We start from the raw sequence: 23290 nt of genomic DNA, 5'->3' as shown, positions 1-23290 counted from the left end.
CATACTAGTATCTTTGCTATACCCCAGGAGAGTTTAAGCCCATGTTTGACACATAGGCTAATCAGATGCCAAATGGTAGCTTCAGATAAAATTTGCTTTCCAGACAGAGTGACGATTTTTCAAATCCCCAGACTCGCTGGAAACATCGTCATGCCCAGCTGTTGGGTACATGCCATGTGAAATGAACTTTCCCACTATGCAAGATACCACATGTTTTAGCTTGCTGGCTTCATGGAGGATTAAATGGCAGACTGAATCACAGACTATAACAGCCCACAACGAGGGTGAAAGTTATGGGGAGGATGAAAAGGGGGGGGGGGGGGTCGGGGAGTTTCAGGGGGATGGGATGATTCATGTTTCGTGAAGACGACGGCGAGTGGCTGATGAAATGATGCGGGGCGGATTGCACACGTGGGGCGAATAGCCGAGATGAGGCGTGCTTGCATATTCTCCACGAAGGGACCATTGATTTCACTGCGATTTTTTTTTTTTTAATCTTCTCTCGTTTTGTGTGTGGACAAATTGAGTGATTCTGATTCGTATCTGATCGCTTTGCCTGAAGCCAAGATGGAGAAGTGCTTGAGATTGAATTCCTGATTCCATTTGTCCACCTTCATCAAGTATTCCGTCGCTTGAAGACCATTGTGAGGTACAGGGCAGTGCAATTGTACAGTGTTATTCATTTGGTTTCAAGATGCAATCCCAGTGTGTACAGTTGGAGTTGTATTTAATGCAGCTGCTATGCTTTGTGCTCATGACAGTGCTGTTCATGGTGCTGCTGTGAATGAGGAGGTTTAAAAAGATGGCAAATGTTCACTGCATTCACGTTTATGTTCATGATTGATTGAAGAATGTGCAGGTAAATAATAAATGCTACATGTACATGCTGTGCACCACCCGCTGGTTTTCATGACTACTACTATGATTGCGATCACTTGTGACTTTTATTCCCATATTATTGATACCATTTTTTGAATAATACCTTGTGATGATTAGGATAGTGACAATGCCTAATTGTTGAAGAAAAACTTGTGATGTTGTAACAATTGTCAAATTACTATGAAATTTGCTTCTCTATCATCGCTTTATTCATTGGCATCATGTTTATTACTAGAGTTACTAAAGTACAAAATGTGTGATATAGTTTGAATCTTTGATAAATTTAGTCTCCGTGTTCTAAGGCTGTAATGCGAATCAAAATATTCAAATTGAATTCATGATTGGTCTAGCATATCAATTACAACGAAGTACATTATGTTTCATAATTTGAAATTTTATGGCTTATATGCAATTTAAATGATGTATATTGTGAAATATTAAAGCATCATAGAATTTACATAAAAATGAAACTTCTAGTACTGTAGAAGGTATATTCTGGTGGACTACCAAATTATTGCAGCAGCCAAAGTGCTCGGTGGCTGCGTTTTAATGTTATTGAGCTCGTAATGTGTGGCATGGAGAGGGTGTTTACAATGCACATTGCACTCGGAACATAGCAGTTAGATGCACAAACCTAACACACATCTGTCATGAATTTTGAATGTCCACTCGTCTCTCTCCAGGCGTGGCATTACATGCAGCCTGTAATGTACATCGTACAATGTATCCTGCCTGCCAGTTCAAGTAGGCATTTGAGCAAGGGCCCCATAGTTCTTACCAGGAAAGTGGCCATGCATTCATGTTATGTACTTGCCCATGAACCTAAAAGGATGAAGAACTCTGAAAGTTTTCACATGGTTTTGGTTGCGCAGGGAAAAGATTGCGATATTGGTCACAGTAACATATAAACCAGAAGTACTCACAGAGGTAGAGAAACCTCTGCTAAGGCCATAGGGTCACTACCTCAGTAAGAACTAGACATGCAGCCCAACATTACAAACAAACAAAAAATCCTAGATTTGAATTCTGATCCAGTCCCCCCCCCCCCCCAAAAAAAAAAAAATGATAATAATCACCTGTTCCTTTTAAATGAATGGTATAGTTTTGTTTGAGATTGGGCTTCAGGTTTCCACATTTGTGTGTGTGTGTGTGTGTGTGTGTGTGTGTCAGATAATAAAGAACCTCTTCACAAATAATAAAGAACATACAATTCGAAGAGGAATACAAAGTTTATTTGATGAAAAATGGTTTTGAAATGGCTGAGATATAATGCAAAAACAAAGAGTTACTATTAAGGTGGGACCCATCTTTAGATAGGACTACTACTCTACAAGTGTTGAAAACTTTTATCACCATCTCTGTGAAACTCCTGGGTGATATTTCTCAGAGATAAAGTTAATGAACTTGCAAGTAAACAAATGCCAGCAGGAAACATACCGATAATACGCCTGACACATTAACGTTCAGTTATGTGCACACAAATCTTTACCAAATTTCTTGTTTTTTTATGAAATTGAAAGAAATAAATTCGAGTGAATCAAAAACAGTATGATTTGTTAGGAATGATAGTAAAATGATTTTGTCGGTAGGTAAAATGACATTTAACCTCAAGGCTTTACATTCTTTGTGCATTTACATTTGTTTGTACAACTGTATGTTGTAGGTTGCATTTAAGATGCCTCCGACATCAGTTGTCTCTTGAGCCACACCTGTATTGCATTATATATGTAACATATATTTGTGTGTACGAGGATGCGGAAAAAAAATTAGGTATGTGCAAATTGCTGTTTGTCTACCCACTGAACAAACTGCAGTGCATCTCGATCTCCAGGCTATATTTAGTGCAATTTGAAAGAGTGCCCTCTATGTACACCTCCCTGCACAACGCATGCCAGCAATGGACTCTTGCCTAGTCTACTTGTGCAGTCCCCTTTCAGCAAGGCTAATACAGTGTACAAGTACCGTGTATGTTTCAGAAAACAAAGAAAACCTACAGCATGCCAGTATTCCTCCTTGCTTTGCCAGTGTCTGTGACCAACACTATCATAGTTCAGTATGTAATCAAACTTTGGTACTGTAGGTGTGTCTCATCATCTACAAGATACATTGTTATATTATGGTGACTCTGTTGTTGTTTTTGTTTTGATGTGGCCATATACTTGTAGGTTCAGCCATTTTATAAGCCTTTGGCTTAGGCATCCAGCCTATATAAAATACAGGTGTAATGTAATTAACTGCAGAGATCTGAGGGTAGTGGATGTCAGAATAGAAATCATCATCATCATTATCTTCATCATCAAAATCATCATCATCATCATCATCATCATCGTCATCTTTATTGCAACATTGATGGAAATTATAATGAATCATGTGATAGCAATGCAAATTGCCATGCTATTGAAAAGGTAAAGTGGCCTGCAAAAACAACAGCAGAAAGCAATCAGGTACAGTGCATTCAGCATGTAGTTTTCATGAGATGGTTATTTTGTTCGTTCCTTGATGCCTGCCAGGGTAGAGATTGCGTCAGCAGTATTGAGTGAACCCACATCGCAGCCTACATTGTGCATTTGTTGTGGTGAATCTCATTTATAGTACGGGTCACCCATGGTTACTCGGATCGTACATGTAGTCTCAATCATAAGCAGTCTTCTCTATCACTGCCTGGAAGCTGACTTTTGTCATATTTTTCTGTCTGTCCGTTTTTGTCTGTCTGTGTGTCTTTGCATTTGTGTGTGTGCTTTTGTCTCAATGAGACACAGGATAGGGTGATGACTTTATTGTCTCCATCTAGGCATAATGTAAGTCTTTATTGATAACTTTGCATGCATGGTAAAACAGATATATAGAGAGGGGAAAAAACCCAAAGCAAAACAACAATCCTGAGTGCATGGGAGCAAGACTACCTGCAAAGCGCATGGCATAGGTGGTAATGAACAGTGCATCTAGGCAACGCCCTGCGGATGCTACAGTGTATGTAACAAAATGTACTGATCTCAACTTTGCTTGAACACATTTTTTTTTTCTTTCTGTTTCATGTAGGTTTAGGAATTGATATAATACTTTAGTAACAATTGTAGATACGTGCTTGTGTTAAACTAACTTCAAGCAAAACTGAAATTGGACATTGCTGTGCAGCTGCTTTGTGTGTGTGTGTTGAGGCAATTTTTACAGAATTTCTCTTGTTGATAATTTAATTTCTGGGAGTATTTCTATTCATAATTGATATCCAGGAAAAAAAAAATTGCCTATTTCAATTTTCAAGCTTGTACGGTGGAGAGCACAGTTTGCGGAGATTTCTACACTGTGATGTCTTCCACACTTAGAGTGGATAGATGATAGAACTAATCCACAAATGAACTGCCTACGCAATACTCTGCAATGAATTGAAAGACTTCTGACTAGATTAATAAAGATAAATAGATAATTGTTAGGTTTATAATTTTTCTTCTTTTTTTATTTCTTCTCTTTATATTTTTTCTTCTTTTTCTCTCCTCCCCCTTGGGGTATCCTGAGGCGATGCCTCTGCTGGTGTGTAATGTTCTCTAAAAGGAATGGAGCTACAGCCTCATGATTCGTTATACATGTCTGTTGATAGATATGCATGTACTCACAGATTTACACCTCAACATAATTTGAGGGTATAATTGCAAATTGTGCCAGGTGCAAAAATCATCAATCAACACTTGGATTCTGCCCTTCCCCCCATTCCCTCTCCCCAATCTCCCTTCTTCCTCCCCTTTCCCCCACCTCTCCTGAGCTTCCCTTATCCACTCCCAGACTCCTTTATCCCCCTTTTCCTTCCTTCTCCTTCTTCTGCCCCCCCCGAGCTCTTGGGAATTACAGTGCAGTACCACTCCATAAAGTTCACTTTTATGAAAAGAGGATTTTAAAATCAAACAAACAAGAGCGATAATTTATTGAAATCAGACATAAAATAGAAAAGATATAGAAGTTAAAACTTGTACATGTTCTTTGTGCATGAGATATGCAAATCATAAGAGATGATGTATCAAAATGTTCCCTGTAGACAAAAAAAGAATACAAAAAAATGTATTTAATGGTTCAAACATTAGAATCTCCTTTGGTTAGTCTATAACATGTTGACTTACCACTTACTGAAACAGTAATTTTGCTCACAGTGAATGCAAATCAGAAAAAAAAATGATGTATCACACTTTTCCCATTGAATAGACAAAAATTATTACAAAAATTATGTTTAAATGGTTCAGAAATTTCAATCTCCATGACTTATTCTTTGACATGTTCACTTGCCAGTTTTTTTGACACCAGTTGCCCTCACATTGGACTGTGAGGGATTAGAATTGTTTGCCGGTTTCAGTCATGGATGTCTTTATGTCTGTTAAGTCAAGAATGAATGTCTTTCTAAGTTTTCGCTGGTGAAATTATAGGCGATTCGATTACCATTGTCCTTCTCTTTGTGCAGATCTTCACAACACCTCGAACATTCCGGAAGTGGAGATCTTCAGCTTGCTGGAGGAGCAGATACCGCTCTACACGCTGCGCGCTGACACCACCTCCCACTACAGCTATGAACACGACGACTGGCTGGGCTCGGCCGCCTCGGCCGGACTGGTAGCCGGCGGCTCTGAGATGAACGACGACGACCGCTACATTCTTTCCTCGGAAATGATGGAGGAGACACTCAAGTATTTCAGTGAGTTAAAAAAAAAAAGAGAGTCTTTTCTATCATAATGTTTACTTTGGAAGTCCTGAATTACAGCCCAACCTCGATTATTCGGCCATCACGTATTCGGCTGTCTCCATCATCCGGCCTTTTTCACATAGTGAAGATGGGGGAAAAAAAGGTGATTTCAAACTCAATTCAAACTCCATCAAAACTCACATGATTTATATACATGTATGATACTCAGACTATAAACAGAAACATAATTATTAATTTCACATCAAAATGTTTCAGTTTCTGTTAAAAACGAACTATAATCTTAAGTAGGCTAGCATAGATTACGGTGAATGCTACTTACTAATACCTACCGCTGGGTCAGAAGCTAAATGTGTGTGTACATAAGCATTGTTTCTCCTGTATCCAACCAAACTGTAAATCTGGATGGGCACTGAGCCCGACATGGCCGGATTTAAACAGAAGTCGGACTGTAATTGACTGTCCTGTGATTATTCTAGAGTGAATGATTGAATTGATTTGTTTTCATGTGACTGCCAAAGAAGTATTGAATGCTTGTATGGAAGCAAACCTGAGAGTGACAGCAGTTTCTTTTATGCGAGGTACAGGTCAACATTGATATTGATGCATTGCAATAATGAAACATAAAAATGTATTTGTAGGCAGGAACTGTACTGGTGTACTGATACCAAGGAGGTACAGCTGTATCATACCTCCTTGCTGATACGCACTTCCACAGTGGTCTGGAGTAGACAGCTACTTCGTAATTCACTTGGGTGACATATATATATATATATATATATATCATATTTATGTTTTTGATGGAGTTTGAATGGAGTTTGATGGAGTTTGAATTGAGTTTGAAATCACCTTTTTTTCCCCCATCTTCACTATGTGAAAAAGGCCGGATGATGGAGACATCCGAATACGTGATGGCCGAATAATCGAGGTTGGGCTGTAATATATATATACAACATGTATGTTTTCTTTTGTTAGCATCCACTATACCTATCCCCCCCCCTTTTTTTGGGGGGGGGGGGTAATAGAAGCTTTGACAACTATGGGAAGAATGTATAATATATGTAGGTGACGTTATGTCCCTTGATTCATCTAGAGGAATTACAATCTTGAGTCTTATCGGTCTTTCCACTGCGACACATCCTCACTCCCATGTTGCTTGTTATGTTTTGAAGTCTGTCTTTTCATTAGATTGCATGCCCTGTGTTTCCACTGGGCAGGAAAAAAATATTTATATACTCATCAATGTGTTCCTCTGCACGGAAATCTTTAGTAAAAGGCGAAAGATTTATGCGTATTGCAGAGAAACCAGAGTGCTGTGTTATGGTTGAGTAGACTTTAGGTATCATAAGCATTACAATCTTGTCATGGTTGTCAAGCCTTCTGTATACAGCTCTCTCTCATAATTCACTGAAAATCTAACTAGTTTGACCACATCAACCAAGTGATTAGGTTGATTACATATAAATGCACATATTTCAATTTCTTTTATGATTTGCAGGAGAACATTTTTGCAAAAAAGAGAGAAATTCATACTGAAATGCACCTTCCCCACAGGCCTGTCAGGAGACCTTCATGGCTAATTTGCATAATGTAATTATAATACAGCCAATGAGGGCCTTCCATGTGAGACCCTCGGTGCGTGAGACCATTCTCTATTGTGAGCCTCGTAGGTGAGCGCACACACACTGCTCAGTGGAGTGGATACGGGTCGGTGTGTGTGTGTTTGTGTGCATAGTGTATGAGCATGCCGCTATTCACTCACAGCGGTGGCAAACGTAATGAGAAAGAAACGTAGTGTGTATGTGTCTGTGTGTGTTTTTGTGTATGTGAGGAGCATTCAAGACCTATTGCTAGTTACTCACATGTTGAGTTTTTGCACATCAAACCCACAGAGCTGCATTTTTCGTCAGTGGAATAATTTTAGTTTGACTGCAAATTGAGAAGTGTGTGTATGGAGAAGGGCTGATAGGAAATCAATAATGAATATTAAATTTCATTAATACATAATCTGAAAGTACAAGACACTGAGTGTACAAATGTGTAGGATTCAAGGTTCCTATGCACACCAAATAAATGACATTCTGAATTTAGCATTATATGGGAATTTCAAAAGCAATTTTCATCAAATAAATGTTCAATTCCTTTTGGAATTACATGCTCTTTCACATTTCGTAAGAGATTTCTAATGATCTCACCAAAATATGTTAGAAACCTGAAGGTAGGTCTCAACAATAAGTATACGATCCCTTTGATATTTAGAGTTAAAAATTGAGAGAATTTAATTTTGCCATGGTATGAAACTGTCTGATGTCTTTTTGTTTTCCAGAGCTTTCAACAGCTTAGTTTAGCACTTCAAATTATTTATTCTTTTGTCAAGCTGTTGTGAGTTTTTTTTTTTTTTTTTTTTTTTTTTGGCAGCTGATTAACCAATCACCCTTCATCAACATAAATACACACAGATTATTTAGTGTTTTTAGTACTAGCCGTTATAGATATTATGGTCATATATACCAGGCTGGAATGCCCATGATTTTTGCCATAGCTGTTTTACAGCGTCCCTCAAAACACTGAATAAATGTATTTATGTAGATGAAGGGCAATTCGTCAATCAGTTTCAAACTGAAGCTTAAAAAAAAAGCAAAACATTATACATCATTGAAATGTAATGACCTTGTGTTTATGACAGGAATAAAGAATAGATATAATGCAAGCAGTGAATGAAATGATATAAAACCACTAGATGCAAGCCAAGCTGCACAAAAAAAAAATAATGAAGAGAAAAGGAGAGACAGACAGGGAGGGAGAGGAGAGCTAGAGAGAGAGATTGAGGGCGAGCAAATATATAAAGAGAACAAGAAATGTTATAATAGATTGGCATTGATGTAGACAGAGTAGTACATCTGCTTCATATCTCTGACGATTAAAGTTCATTAAGGGTTTGTTGATGGGTTGTTGTTTTTTTTCTAACCCTCTATCACTCGCAGTTTGATTGCTCTGCATAATTAAAGGCTTGTGTCTATGCTGCCGCTCGTGTGGACCAAAATTTCAATAGAATAGCCAACTCAAGGTCCGGCGACTAGCAGTGTGTCACCCATGATCAAGACCTTGTACAATGAGAATTGAATGGACAGAGTAATATCATTCCACATGCAGTATTACACAGGTTGTATACCGCAGCCTGCATAGCCCAATGTCAGGCATGACATCAAGTTGCCTTGATACTTGTGTGAGGTCGTACGCAGAGGAGAGGGGCACAATTATCTTATTAATATTTTTTCTAAGTGTTCCACATGTGTCACAATAAAGAGCTTTATTTCAGCAGAATTTGTCAGTCTGTATGCACAGCTGTTTCAAAGTCAGAATACATTTCAGATTACTACACAAGAGGAATCATTTAGAACATCGTACAGGAATAATTTCTCTCAAACATTTGTACAGTACTGAGTCTTTGCTAGAACTTTACTTGGGCTTGTGCATAAATTGTACACATTGTATGGAATGAAATTTAATGTGTGCTGTAAATCGAAGAAAAGTGGCAGCAGGCGGATACAAGTGTATTATTCTCTGAAAAGCAAATTGACAAGGTAGACACTCCTTCAGTGCAAACCAGGGCCTTGCAAACATCCGCAACTACAACTGCAATATCGTGTTACAAGGTTTGGGAATGAGTTATGCTCGGTTTTTTTTTTTCTGTCTTTCTTTCTTTGTTCTGGGCATATCATATTCAGTTGTTTCTCTCTCTGCCCCATTTAGAATTTGCAGCACACAAGACGGTGGCGAGAACTTTTTCCAAAGAACTACAAACTTGTCACTATTCGTTGGCAGTGATTTTACATTAAAAGATGTAGCTATGTTGTTTTTTGTGGGACAAAATTACTAGTTTTTGTAAATGGATTTGTGAGCATTATAATCGCTGGTCTTCAGAGTGAGGGACAGAATAGTGTCTTTGAACAAGAAAATTAGAAGTCTCTTGCCATAATAGATAGAAAAATAGAATATAAAGTATCATATTTGTACACACTTGATTAATAAAAGCATGAAAAACCCACACACAGTAAAGCCCTCAATGTTATGTGAAATTGTGTCAATTGTATTCACATTTGTAATTTCCATTCTGCACAAAGGAATCTTGTTGACATTTATGTCAAATCCATGTACATTGTATGTGATTCTCAATTGATGTGACTTTGATTTGCTGAAATGGGAATGGAATGATTTCTGAAGGAAACTGGCAAATTTGCTTTGGTTTGAATGTCCTGTTTTTATTTTGAATAAACGCAAATCTGAAAATTCAAATGAGCCAAATTCTGAATTCCCTTCCAAGTACAAATGTAATAATTTCACAGGTTTATTGTTGTTTTTTTAAATAACAAGAACATATTAACCAAAATAAATGAAAATATTCTTGAATACAAGATGGAAACTATGTATCAGCTGTGAGGAATTCAAAATTGCAGTCTGCTACAACCAAGACTGTTGAAGTGAAAAACATGATATGATTTATCTTTAATTCTTTTCAATGGTCACGCTGATTTTATTGCTGTTGATCAAGGCAGTCGTACATGTACATCATAAGTCACTTGTCACTAGTCACTAGGTGACATATCATACGATTACCAGTCATACACCTGTATTTTCCTAAGGAGTAGTTAAGGAGTTCTGAAGTCCGAAGTTCAGTCTGGTCATCCCTCGGGACATCTTGATAGCTGTATGTTAGATTGGGAAAACTGAGTAAACAGAGGATGACCTTAACATGCTGGTCGGTAAATTGATTCAGGTGCCGGTGGTATCTGTGCAACGCGTACATGCTGTATCCCAGGTATTCATTTTTGTTTTTTGTTTTTTGATAGAAAATATCAAACTCTGCATCTCCCACCAATTGACAGACGTTGATGAAATCTGTATGTCATCTGTGAGATAGAGGTAGCAATTAGCACCGAGAAGTTTGTGGTAATTGGGATTCTTGTTGCCAAGGAAAAACCTTTGTTTGTTCATGTTACTTGTTAATGTAAAGCAAGAAAAGAAATGCTCTTGGCACGAAATTTTAGCAAATTGGAGCGGATCGCCTTTTTTGCGGTATTACATTTTCGTGAATTGCCACGACATTCAATGCATTTAGTGTAGACAATTCAGGACTTCTGTGTGCATTTTGATTTCACAGTTTTTTGCTATTCTGAATATTACAGGAGAGTGCATTTTACAAGATAGCGGCAGCACGGTATAGGAATTCACATTTTCTTTTATAACCCATCCATGGTCCCATGTTCCATTTCAGTTCAAGAATTAGTTCATGTTATACAACGTCCAAGTAGATCCTTGTAATTTGATTGGAGGATTGTTGGTGACGTGATATTAAATAAGTACTCCATTCAACGCGCCGTGCAATTTTGGTTCTATTTTTGCGTGCAACTTGGTTCGATTTTTTCATTCTATTCCACGGTTCGAGAAATTGTATGGTACTGCGTGTACTGTGTGTTGCATATTGAGGCTCGCATGCAGCTAGGCGCAGGTACGTGTGCGGTACATGCATGCGCGTACACTATGCCTACGTAGTGCTAGTGTACGTGTATGAGCGCTAGTATAACTGTGACCTGTATACTACACTGATTGCACAAGCCAGAAAGAGAATCGCAGTGGATCCACATGTAAGTATGGCTATATTTTTCATACATATATAGACTTCTAGGCCTACTTAGACCAAAAAGATCTACTTGGACGTTGTATAAATCAAATAGTGTATGGTCTTTACTCGTGCAATGGAACGAGATTTCGCACTCGGTGAAAGATGAGGCGCACTATTCAACTCGGCTTCGCCTCGTTGAATAGAGCGCCTCTATCTTTCACCTCGTGCGAAATCTCGTACCATTGCACTCGTGACCATTCACTATTTGAATACTATGTCAGGCAAGCCTCAAACAAGCTTGGTGGTTATCAGACACAGAGCAGACTCTTTCATAAGGGGTTGTGTATTACTTCATTGCATTTGGGAAACTAGTCAGTTGTGAGCGTAGATGTCAGTGTGTCTAAAAGAGAATCAGTACACAAATGATGCCACCAGTGTGATACCAAATGTACCTGCAAAACGTATGCAGTCTTTCGCTATCAGAGCAGGATGAAAATGGCCCAAAGTGATTGCTTCCTTGTTTGGGTCCCAATTCGCCGCCCGATTGCGACAAGAGGAGGAATCAGAAGAAATAGAAGACAAAAACAACAATAACAAAATGGCACCTGGCCACTAATGGAGAAGTAATCAATCAGAGTCCTGGATTTGGGAGCCAATTCCAGCTTTTTTTCTCTCTCTCATTCAAATTCTCACAGACACATGCAAACAAAAGCTCAATACTCACACACACACACACACACACACCCACACACACACACACACACACACGAATACACACAGGCATATCGCACATACAAGTTCATAACCGAAGACTTTAGATAGTGGTCGGCTATAGAATTGACATTCTGAGTAAACCAAGCCCTTTTATGTCTTGTCTGGAGAAATGAGTCCAGGGGTGACATTCCAAGGTACTTTACTTTTATTCAGTCATCTGCAAATTCTTTTTTTCTCCCTCAATTTTTTTTTTTTTTTTTTTTTGGGGGGGGGGGGGAGGGGAGGGGGTGTTCCTTTTATAGGTTCCCAGGCAAGCCAAATGATAGGAAAATTTGTATGGCCTATGCCTATTTGCCCAAACTCCTTGCGCTTTGTGATCAGAATGGAAATTAATTGTTCTATATAAAGATAGCAATTAACAATATTTAGGCATTTACTCTCTTTAAAAAAATTGAGTGAAAATATTCACTCTTGAAAGAGTAAATACAAAAAAGAGTGAATTTAGAGTGAAAATGTTAATTTTCACTCATTTTGGAGTGACCTCAGGGATCACTCGAAGATTTTGGAGTGATCCTGAGATCACTCTATTAAAACGAGTGAAAATTAACATTTTAACTCAAAATTCACTCCAATTTCACTCTAAATTCACTCTTTTTTGTATTCACTCCTTCAAGAGTGAATATTTACACTCGATTTTTTCTAGAGAGTAGATTAACAGAAGATACTCTCTATACTCAGTTTATGTGTAGCAAACTTGCTGGAGAATTTAGATCCTAACATATCTCTTCAGCCATGTTACTTCATACAATGTAAGTCAAACTACAGAATACATCGCTGTACAAGTAGAACACTCTTTCAAGTGGAAAATGAATTGTGAGGTCTACCTTGCATATGCACACAAGCGACAGTCAAGTTCTATGCATGTATGCCTTCAGCATGTGGCTGTTTCAACAGCATCACCTCAAAAAGGCACAGCAAAGATTTTGTGTTGATATAAGGCCCGTTCACAAACAACGAAAATCGAAATTTCAATCGCGATCCAAATTTCGATTTTTTTTTTCGACCGTTCATACACAGGGAAAAATCGCAAGGAAAGAACGATCAGTGGCCAAACTGCGCATGCACGAATCTTGCATGATCGAAGACTGACCCCGCAGTCCCAATAGAGTTTTGCACGCGCTACGAACGATGGGACTAAAAATACCGATTTCCGAATCTCGATCGCGCTCACACACACGACGCTTGGCAAAATAATCGCGATTATTCTGAAAAATCGCACTAATAGTGCGAGTTGGATCGCGATAAGGATCGCGGTAATTAGTGAGATTTTTCTGTCCACACTGGAAAAAATTTCGAAATTTTGATCGCGATAAGAAAATCGATTTTTAAATCGCACTTTTTCCCTTGTGTGTGAACGGGCCTATTGTTGACACACATAATGCAATATTGGCTTTGCCAGGTCATACCTACATGTATGTAGACTGTCTTGGCTGGGAATATTAGGGAGTTTTAGATTTTCGCGACTGGGACGTTCAGAGGGAAAAAAACCTGATCTGAGCATGCGCAGAATCGAGTATCAAACGCGATCTATTTATAGCTCGCGTCGTCTGAGTTTTCACTACGTGTTCTGTGCTATTTTTACGTCCACTCATTTCACGACGTAGAGAGCTATTTCATGCACCGATCATATGGTGGCGCCATTTTCTTTTTTATACGTTGCGTCTCGGTGTAATCTAAAGCTACTTTTCAGCATGACGCAGGGAAGAGGAGAACGTCCAGCTCGAGCGTCGTCTCAAACGTCCACGCAGCAAATCTAAAGCTCCCTATTGTAAAGAGAGAGCAAGTGACAGGAAGAAAAAAAGGAGGGAGAGAGAGAGGGATGAAGTGAGGGAGAGAGAGTATTGAACAGAGGGATATGGGGATGACGATCATTGTGATAAACAGTAACAGTATATAGCTGTAACAGTAGTAGTAGTAGTAGTGGCAGCGATAATGGTGATAATGAGTATTGTTATGGTAATAAGGATGATAATAATGAAGATGATAATGATAATGATAATGATGGTGATAATGGTAATTATTACAATAACAATAACAGTAATGGTGATGATAATAAGATAATGATGGTAATATTCAAAACTCAGACGCAGACTGTCGGCCGTTCCACGGTAAAAGGGTCTATCTTGAGAAATGTTACTTCGGAGAAAAACGGGTTTAAAGTTTGGTGTATTTGTATGTCTGCCTCTTGTGTTTGTAAAGAGAATGGCTTGTGAGTGTTATGTATTATGAAAATATAAAAAATGAAATATGAAAAATACACCAAACTTTAAACCCGTTTTTCTCCGAAGTAACATTTCTCAAGATAGACCCTTTTACCGTGGTACGTTGATTATGATTTCAGTTACCCAGAGTAGCATCTACATCGTATAGTATTAGCACTGCCCTTCCTTCTTATTTTATCTCTGGCAATGCCAGATATGTACACCTTTGCCCGGGCATGGGTCAAGAAGGACATGGTGAAGAAAACATCATTGCAAAGAACGTACCATCCATACGCTGTGCAAAAATTGAACCCTGAATTTCCTGTGTAGAGGTCCAGTGCTTTTCCCACTTTGCCGGTGTGCCCAGAGGGTGGGAAAGAAGGGGGTGGGGGATGGGCAGAGAGGACTGCAGGCTTATAAGCCAGTTCGGAGTTAGCTCATGGGCACATTGGTACGAATGACCTTTCTTTTTTCTCAGTTGGTTAGGGGCACTTCACTCGTTTTCAGAGCGACATAATGCATAAGCTTTACGTAACAATTTATGGGATTCATCAATCCCGTTCAAACAGAGAATAAACTTGCGTAGACCAGATGAGCAGAATGATCTGTCAATTCACACTTGAGAAAGCATCCATTTCATTATTTTGCATTGGATGTATTGACAATCTCTTTCTATTGATATTGCCAAATACCACTTTTGCTGTCAGGTGGATGTGCTGGCAAGCGGCATTTATAAGGATTACATGAATAATCATTACATGACAGATGCTTATCCCAGTAAATTTAAAAACCAACATGCCTGTTGGTCCGAATGACCTTGTTTCTGCTCATGCGCAAAGTGGAACTCTGAACTGGCTTATTCTGATGACTGGTCTGAAATTAAAAGAAATATTCTCTGTATCACAATGAACAAGTCGTGTTATCATTTGCAATGGAATTTGTGAATCATATTGATGCCTTTTGCGCTCATAGGTACATTGTATTTGTATTCCTATCGGTATGAAATTGATCAATTTGATATTCATTCACACTTCTGATGGATACTCAGGAAATCAAACTCATGATCTTTGATGGTATGTTAATATTTGTAAATCATTAATAGCGGCAAAGAGTCAAGTTGAAATTCACACTTTCTGAAATATTCCCACTAAAGTCATTTGCTTTCAAACAATTTGTCCTTTTCAGTGGTAGCCCACTACATGCAAATATCGAGAAACTTGCCCTTTTGAAATTCAAAATGCTGTTCATAGCCTCCCCCTCCCCCCCCTTCCGTATCTCATCAACCAACCAAATCATAAATGAATGGTAGAGAACAGTGAATGTAACCATGTGTGTGTATTTCTACCATATCATGCCTTTCTTTGTGTTAGGTCATCAAAAGCTCAGAATCGGTACATGTGATGCTTCAGTCGCACCCTTACCGTTCAGCCTTGAGTATTGCTTATTCCATGCGTCTTAACACTCAGAATGCATAGTATCTTATCAGTAAATGAGGTCGAGATAGTCGGTCCAGCATATGAGCAGATGTAGATAGTGAAGTAAATAATAATCCCCCATGCTCTCTCCCCCCCCCCCCCCCCCCCCCAAAAAAAAAAAAAAGATCAAATGTATGTATCTGAGTGGGGGTGTCGAGACAGGATTATGTGCCCTTTGGTTGAGATGGCTTTTTTTTTTTTTTTTTTTTTGATAGATCCATTTTTGGCGGGCGGGGAGTCGTGTCGGGCATGACGAAAGAGACTGCAAACAGATGGAGCGCTGTATTAATATTTGAATGCTTCGCCTAGGTAAAAAAAGAAAGGAAATAAATGAACGGCAAGAGCTGCTTCATGTAGTAGGGGAAAGCCTCGGTTTGACGGACCAGCATGGCTACGCCCTGTGGACTCTCAGTCTCATCTTGTGGTTGGCAACGGACTATGGAATTCTTCTTCTCTGATGAGGATTTCTGCAGATGAAGTTGAGTGTTTTGGGTGTGCATAGTCAAAAGGTCGCACACATAGATCTATTGACTCTTAGACATTTAGGTTTTTCATTAACTGCCTGATTGTGCTGGAAGGTTTTCCCCAATGTTGTGTTTTGGTATGGGATTACTTCGAAAGGAGCTCTCTTAGTCTTAATTGCTATCTGTGGATGTTACTCATAGGTGTGGATCGTCTGCTTACGCCATTTGGACTTTGTCTAGGAAATTCTCTAGTTTTGCTGATTTTTCATGGGACTTATGTGCTGCCCTAATTCAGGGGCTTTGGATTCTAAAGACTCAAATGTGAAAGGTACAAGTACAGAAGATTTCTGTGCTACAATGTGAAGTGTTGAACCGATGTGGACACTAGTTAAAATAAGATTTACAAACCAACAGTGGAAGTTTTTTCGGAAAAGTCAGCAGTGACTCTGTTCAGTGCCATACAACATGTACATGAAGTGAGAAATTATGTTATTACACTGACTGATACTGTGTCTGAGACTGGCTGTTTTCTAGGGAGAGAAGTAGAAATTGAAAGAGATTCTATTCCATAGAGGAAGTCATCATATTTCACGCTGCCGCTAACAGCTGGCTCTGGCTTGATGCAATTTAATTTTGTTTTCGCCAGAGCTCTTCACGTTGCTAATGGCCGTTACGGCGTATCCGCATTTGTTGGTCAGAGAATTAGTACATGTGCTAGCAGTATTCTGATAACAGTGAGGTATGCCCTTGAGTGCTTACTCCATCGCATTATGCTATATTGCAAACTTGACAATGGACCAGTGTGTGTCGGTGTGACGAGCAGATGCCCGGCGTACCGTGACGTGTGACTGCGAGATGGTGGAACCCCAGTGATCGTCCGGAGCTATCAAATTATTCAGCAATGTGTCGGCGATAGTGTTTTTTGAGAGCAAACACAGATATTTTTTTTTTCACTCCTGGCGAATGCAGCTTGGAAATACACACCACTGCACGTCGTTCATTTGTACATATGTACGAGTATGAAATCTGACACACAGTTGCTGTGATTCACAGGGGACGAACATGGATACCCTACGCTGCATGCCAGGATTACTATCCGGATTCTATGAGATTATCACTGTTTCAACAAGGGAATGTGAGACCTCGCGAGAATAATGTGGACGAGTACATGTCGCTGGATGCATACCGACATGTTGTGATTTGGATTTGATGTGTGTTATGGCACCTTAGTGTCTCCTTTAATCTGTGCCTTTTCCTGGAAGAGTGTTTGTACTGCCTGTAACACTTTCACTCATATTGTACACAGTCTCGCAAACTCAGTTTAATGTGAGTGACTGTATTCTTTTTCTAAACTGATAGAAAGGATATTTAAAATGTTTTGGAAATCTAAAGCTGAAGAAGTGATATTTTGCATAATTTTAGTCTTTCTTAATTCCTGAAATCATTCACTCTTGTGCATTCAACTGTAAATCATTTGATGGAAATATTTGATGTGAGAGCTCATGAGATAACATCTGTGCCTTGGATTCAAATAGGAGTATATTATATCTTCTCCCAAATACTTTTCTTGTGCTTCATAGTATGTTTTTGACTCTTGGTTTCTGGTTCCTGTTCAGTTTTGGGACATGGATGTGTTAGAAGTTATATCATTATGGAGGGATTCTGATGAAGACTTCGTGTAAAAAGTTCTGTGGAGATTGTCCAATGTCAAGTTTAGCGAGAACACCAGCACAGGAGAATTCATAGTTCATGAAGAATTGTTTTGCATTTTGCTGTTGGCTAATTAGCACATAGTTCTTCAGTGACAAAGGAAAAAATTGGACTCCAGATTGTGACCAGTCGGTGACTATTCAGTGTCTCTCATCTTGAAAGGGACACCAAGGGGACACCAAAGGGAACACCAATACAGGAGAATTCATAGTTCATGAAGGATTGTTTTGCATTTTACTGTTGGCTATTAAGCACACAGTTCATCACAAAGGAAATATTTGACTCCAGATTTGGACCGGTCAGTGACTACTCAGTGTCTTTCATTTTGTAAACGGACGCATGAAACTGGGGCTTGCGATCGTAGCGAGCGTGAAGAAGCCTCGATCGAGGCAGTCCGTCCTCTTTGGAGACTGTAAAAACATAAAGTGCCTCACGCAGCGAGAACAATGTCCAATTTCCTCCTCTCGATGCTCTCATCATCCGAGAGGGAGGATGAGTAAAGAGGAGGAGGAAGAGAGAAAGAAGGAGGAAGGATATAAAGACCCCTGGCATGGCTCTACGATGAGGAGGATCTCAGAGGTAAGCAGGTGTCCACACCCTGTTATGTAATATCTGATTCTGTGGAAGCAGTGTCTCACCTCCCTCGTGGAAGTGAGCTCCATCAATATACCCCGCGTTTACATTGGTCCCCGCGATGCGGGGAAAGTCCCACGCCGCGGGACTTTCTCCTCCAAAACCATAATGTGAACGCTCGCTGGGACTTGTCCCCTCGTCCCCGCCAAGCAAGTCGGGTACGGGGACAAGATTTTGAGGGGAGAGTGACCTTGGGGTGAAATTGATAACGTCCGGCTGTGGTCATCAAATGTGCGCATGCGCTATGCCTGGATTCAAGTGGCAGAGCTCGCTCCAAGCCCCAAAATGCCTCCACAGCTCGGGGACAGATAAGATACCAATGTGAACGGTCAGTCGTAAAAAAGATAAGATCTCTTGTGGCTGTCCCTGCGTCGCGGGGACCAATGTGAACGCGGGGATAGTTGTGCTGATGTGCACGTACAGGCGACGACCCCCAGTATAACAAAGTCCTCAAGGACAGGCAGTTTTCTTAAGTGTATATAATCAGTTATGATATTTTGTTATGATGGGATGGAATTTTGTACCACAGACTTTTGTAATTGTGATGATGATTTTTGGAACATTAATTTTTACTTCGCTTTATTGAGAAATTTCATTATAACCATGTTTGTTGTAAAGGGAACACCATGTACCCAGACCTCCCAGGCCTCCAGACCATTCTAAATATGAAGAAAGAATCTGAATTTTGACTGGTCATTCCCAGCTCTTGTTTCAATCGGAGTTTCTGCAGTTTTTCTTGATGATTTTGCAATACACCCCTATGGGAACTGCTCTTTCTTTCGTATTATTGAGTCAAGTTTTCACCATTTTTTCAGTCAGAAAGGATGGGAGATCTGATGTACCCCCAACATGTACCTTCATTAGATTAACTTTGTTTCTGAACATAGGGTGTATGTAGTGAAACATTATAGTAGAAGTCATGTGTTAAATACTGCAATTTCTCTGATGACATCAGCCTTTCACATGGCAAATTGTTGCGCAGAGCTTCACACGAAGTTAGGAAAATTGTGCACATATCTGATGCGATATTTCTAGTGATGTTTTTAATAGCTTGTGGCACAGTTACCTTGCCACGGTCCGTGCAATGTCATAATTTTTCTGAAGTCTTGACTTTTTTTTTTTTTACAGGCAATGTGAATGTTCTTTTAACTCATTTGAAGAATTCCTACGGGAAAATTTGATTTGCATTTAGACTGTATAGAGGGAAGTATTGTGATAGTTATGTTTCAGTTATCATATTATGTCTCATTAAATGCTCTTCATTTTGAGTGACGGGACATTCATGTATTGTTTTAAAGTTAATTGGCCTTGGGTAGGATGAAATTCATTGTTAGAATGCGTCATTGATTACATAATCTGAACTTTTGAGATTCATAATGAATTTTCTGGCCTTCCTTGCTTCCCACGTCTAGAAAATGATTACTAGACAGTTTTTAGCACCGTCTCAATTACAGTTTTTGTTGTTTTTTGTGTCCTCGTCCTGTCTATCACCTTGTTATGCAAATTTCCTCTCAGGTGTCTCCTTGAAGGTTTCAAAAATCATGTCTAGTATGTTTCTCAGCTAGTCAGTGTTTCAAATAGAACAACATGATTTTTTGTTGTTGTTGTGAATCTATCCACACAAGTGCGCATCATACTGTAAAACCAAATTTGTTTTTGCATACAGGAAACTTTTGTAAATTTTGCGAGGGGTCACGATTTTGCAAAAGCAAAATGCATGCGAAAGTAGATGCATTGAATGCCAGTGACAATCCATGAAAGTTTCCTGAGCCCACTGCAAAAAAAAAAAAAAGGCTGTTGGCTCTGATTTGCAGAAGCTTTATGCTGCCAATGTTTCTGGTTGTACAGTAATTGCACAGTACAGATCTTGCCAAATTTGCATTATACAGTATACTGTAGTAGCTGCACAATTCACCTTTTTACTCTATCAGTCATGAGATATTTGACTTGTTACATACGTTTGATCAAGGAAAGCACATATTTTATGGTCTAACAACCATAGATACTGTTTCTGTACTCGAAATTTTAAACTTGCTATTAACATATCTACAAGCAGGAAACTAAATGTTGCATGCCACTCAATATACTCTCTGTGCAGTATGAACGGGATGTCTTTGGATGTGTCCGAAAATTTTAGGGAAACTCCCTATATGATCTAGGTGTATAGTCTATATACATCTGGATGAATGGGTGTGGCTACATCTATATGTATGAAGTCTGTCAATTCATGAGAAAAGAAGAAATGTAGTATCTTACTTTCATTTTTTTAAAGGATTGAGTGCTATGTGCCACCTTGATTTAAATACCTATGTACACACACACACATCTCTTTTGCGTGGTATACCTTTGATACCAACTAAGAATTGAGAACAGTAAACAGTGGCAATCTCTCAACTTTCAGCAGTAACTTCAACCTTCTACTTGCACGAAAACAAATGCATAGTACAATATTTGCTTTCTGGGAACCGACGCGACAATGATTGGGTGAGGAACTGAGTCAGAGGCAGACGCCAGCCGAATCCAAACAAGATAACAAGGACAGAGCAAACCAAATTTGTTGTTATTATTTTTAATTGCAATAATATATAAATCTTTGACTCCTTTTTTTGTGTGTGTGGTGGTGTTGAAAGGGTAAAATTACTCCAAGATGAGTGACAGTCAAATTGCTACTTGTTACAGTAGGATTCTTCACATCAACACTTCAAAGAATGTTGTACATTTTCATTCATGATGCTCTGCATTCATAACAATACATTGATCTGCTCACCAAGGTAGGGAAGGGGAAATGATTGTTAGCAGATGAAAAAATACATTGTACATCTGTAACTGATTCATCTCTTTGGATTGTTGGCATGGTATGAGCCTCATTTATCTATATTTGTTTGTGGAAATTTTCTGTGGCACATTAATACCAGAGGAACAATGGATGGGATATTGAGCTGCTGTTGTTTATTTTTCCTTATGATAAGAATGCCAATATATGTCTCTCTCTCTCTCTCTGCTAATCTATTTATCTCTTTTACGCATAATTACTATATAATAATTTCATTAGTAAGTCGATATCATACTACGTATTTTCTCCTGTAAAAGGTTTAAATTCCTCATTCTTGGACAAGTTATATTATGACTGATAGCAGTAGAAGGCTATTATCTACAAATGTCATGTAACAGTGTAAAGGTTTATGCCCTTCTGATATTGAATTGTTCTACAACAACTTTATATACAGACCTTTAATACTGAAGGTGCTTAAAAACTGACTTGTTTGATGGTGAAAATATCATCGGGTTTTAGTCCCGAATAGAGATGAGTGCAAATTACTCATTCAGAAAAGTTAGTTAATGTGCAATCTAAGGACTAACCTTTCTAGAATGCAGATATGTCAATATACATGTAATACAAATACTGTTATTGATCCTAAAAAGTTAAAAGAGCATACAATAGTCTGTTGCTTTTGTAGTACATGTAGCACCAGTATCGACCTGATTGTAATTTGATCCAGTAAACATTGTATGCCGCATATGTAAATTATGCATGAAGTGGTGTCCACAACACAGTGCACTGTTTTGTCCAAGGCATCTCACTACAGTTCGGACCGCCCATAACACCCACATACGCAGAGACACACCCAAACGTACCAGTTGTGTATTCAGGATGTATGCATTTCTGTCCCCATTATTTTGTGTGTTGGACAGTCTCACCTCTTTGTTATCACTTGCATTGTAAAGGCATCAGTGTTGTTGTTTTAGCCAGTGCTTGATAATATACAGAAACAACAATAAAGAAACAGGTGTATCTTTTTTTTCTTTTTTTTTTTTGGGAGGGGGGGGGGGAGCAAAGGAACTGACAATAATTGTTGGTCAATACGCACCAAGTTAGACAGTTAAAGGGATGGTACAGTATTGGTGGAGATGAGAATTGGGCTTTTAACTTTTTGCGAGATACCAAGAAAACACTTATGATATAGTACAGAGCATACCAACTCAAAGTTTATTTGATGAAAATCGGGCTTGGAATGACTGAAACATCCAAAAACAAAGTAAAACAAAGTGATCGTAATAAAGTGTGGGTCCCACACTTTATGAGAATCGCTCTTTTTTTGGATATCTCAGCCATTTCAAAACCAATTTTCATCAAATAAACGTTGAATTCCTCATAGAATTACATGCTCTTTCATATTTCATAAGAGGTTTCTCATTATTTCACCAAAAAAATTTTAGAAACCTGAAATTAGGTCTCAACCAAAACTGTACGATCCCTTTAAAGAAAAGTATGAGAGGAAGATGTGTTTGCAGTCGGAGTATCACAGTCAAGTAGACTCAAACTACACAAGATCGTTAGATGTGTAAATGGTCAGAACTTTTTTTTTTTTGTAACACATCCAGTGGATATCAATATCTACTGATATTTCATGTTTTCACCATTAATATTGAAGGTTTTCACCTCAAGGCATTTTTTTTTTTTTTTTTTAAATGACACATTGTTCATATCCCCTACACTTGGAAAGCAATCACCCAGTTATTTATAGGGCTTGTCATTATCTACCAATTTAAAACACTGTTTGGTTCTTCGGTTCATGATTTGATATTAAGAACTTTTTTTTAGAGATTCATTCATGAAGACAGTATCAGGCAGTCCATAACCTTACTTTTAATACATGATGGCCATTTCCATGTTTCTGAAGTGTAAGTTTATTCTTTGCTGAAGGAAAATGATACATGGCACAGCTTCGAGACTTGATTGCATCTACATGTACAAGGACACTGAAAAACATGTCTTAACGATGTCACATTACAAGCAAGTACAGTGTGTGATATGTGTGATCGGTTCTCAGTAAACTGATGGGTGATTC

At 38.8% G+C, this 23290-nt stretch overlaps 1 protein-coding gene and 1 non-coding gene across 2 annotated transcripts in view; one reads left to right on the top strand and one right to left on the bottom strand.

Moving 5' to 3' along the window:
- The window catches only part of LOC140245145 (trafficking kinesin-binding protein 1-like), a gene marked incomplete at its 5' end in the record, with an annotated part of 68614 nt that overhangs the window by 5934 nt on the left and 39390 nt on the right, over positions 1-23290 (top strand). The window contains one exon of the mRNA XM_072324744.1: positions 5324-5554. Within this exon, the coding sequence (XP_072180845.1) occupies positions 5324-5554 (231 nt within the window). The remainder of the gene's footprint in view (positions 1-5323; positions 5555-23290) is intronic.
- LOC140245643 (U5 spliceosomal RNA) lies at positions 6755-6874 on the bottom strand. The gene has a single exon (XR_011902353.1). It is a non-coding gene; the product is annotated as a U5 spliceosomal RNA (small nuclear RNA).

The sequence above is a fragment of the Diadema setosum genome, chromosome 22 (assembly GCF_964275005.1).
Source record: "Diadema setosum chromosome 22, eeDiaSeto1, whole genome shotgun sequence".
In the NCBI taxonomy this organism is placed as follows: Eukaryota; Metazoa; Echinodermata; class Echinoidea; order Diadematoida; family Diadematidae; genus Diadema; species Diadema setosum.
The sequence above is the reverse complement of the archived record's forward strand: the minus strand, read 5'-3'. Positions and strand labels throughout refer to the sequence as shown.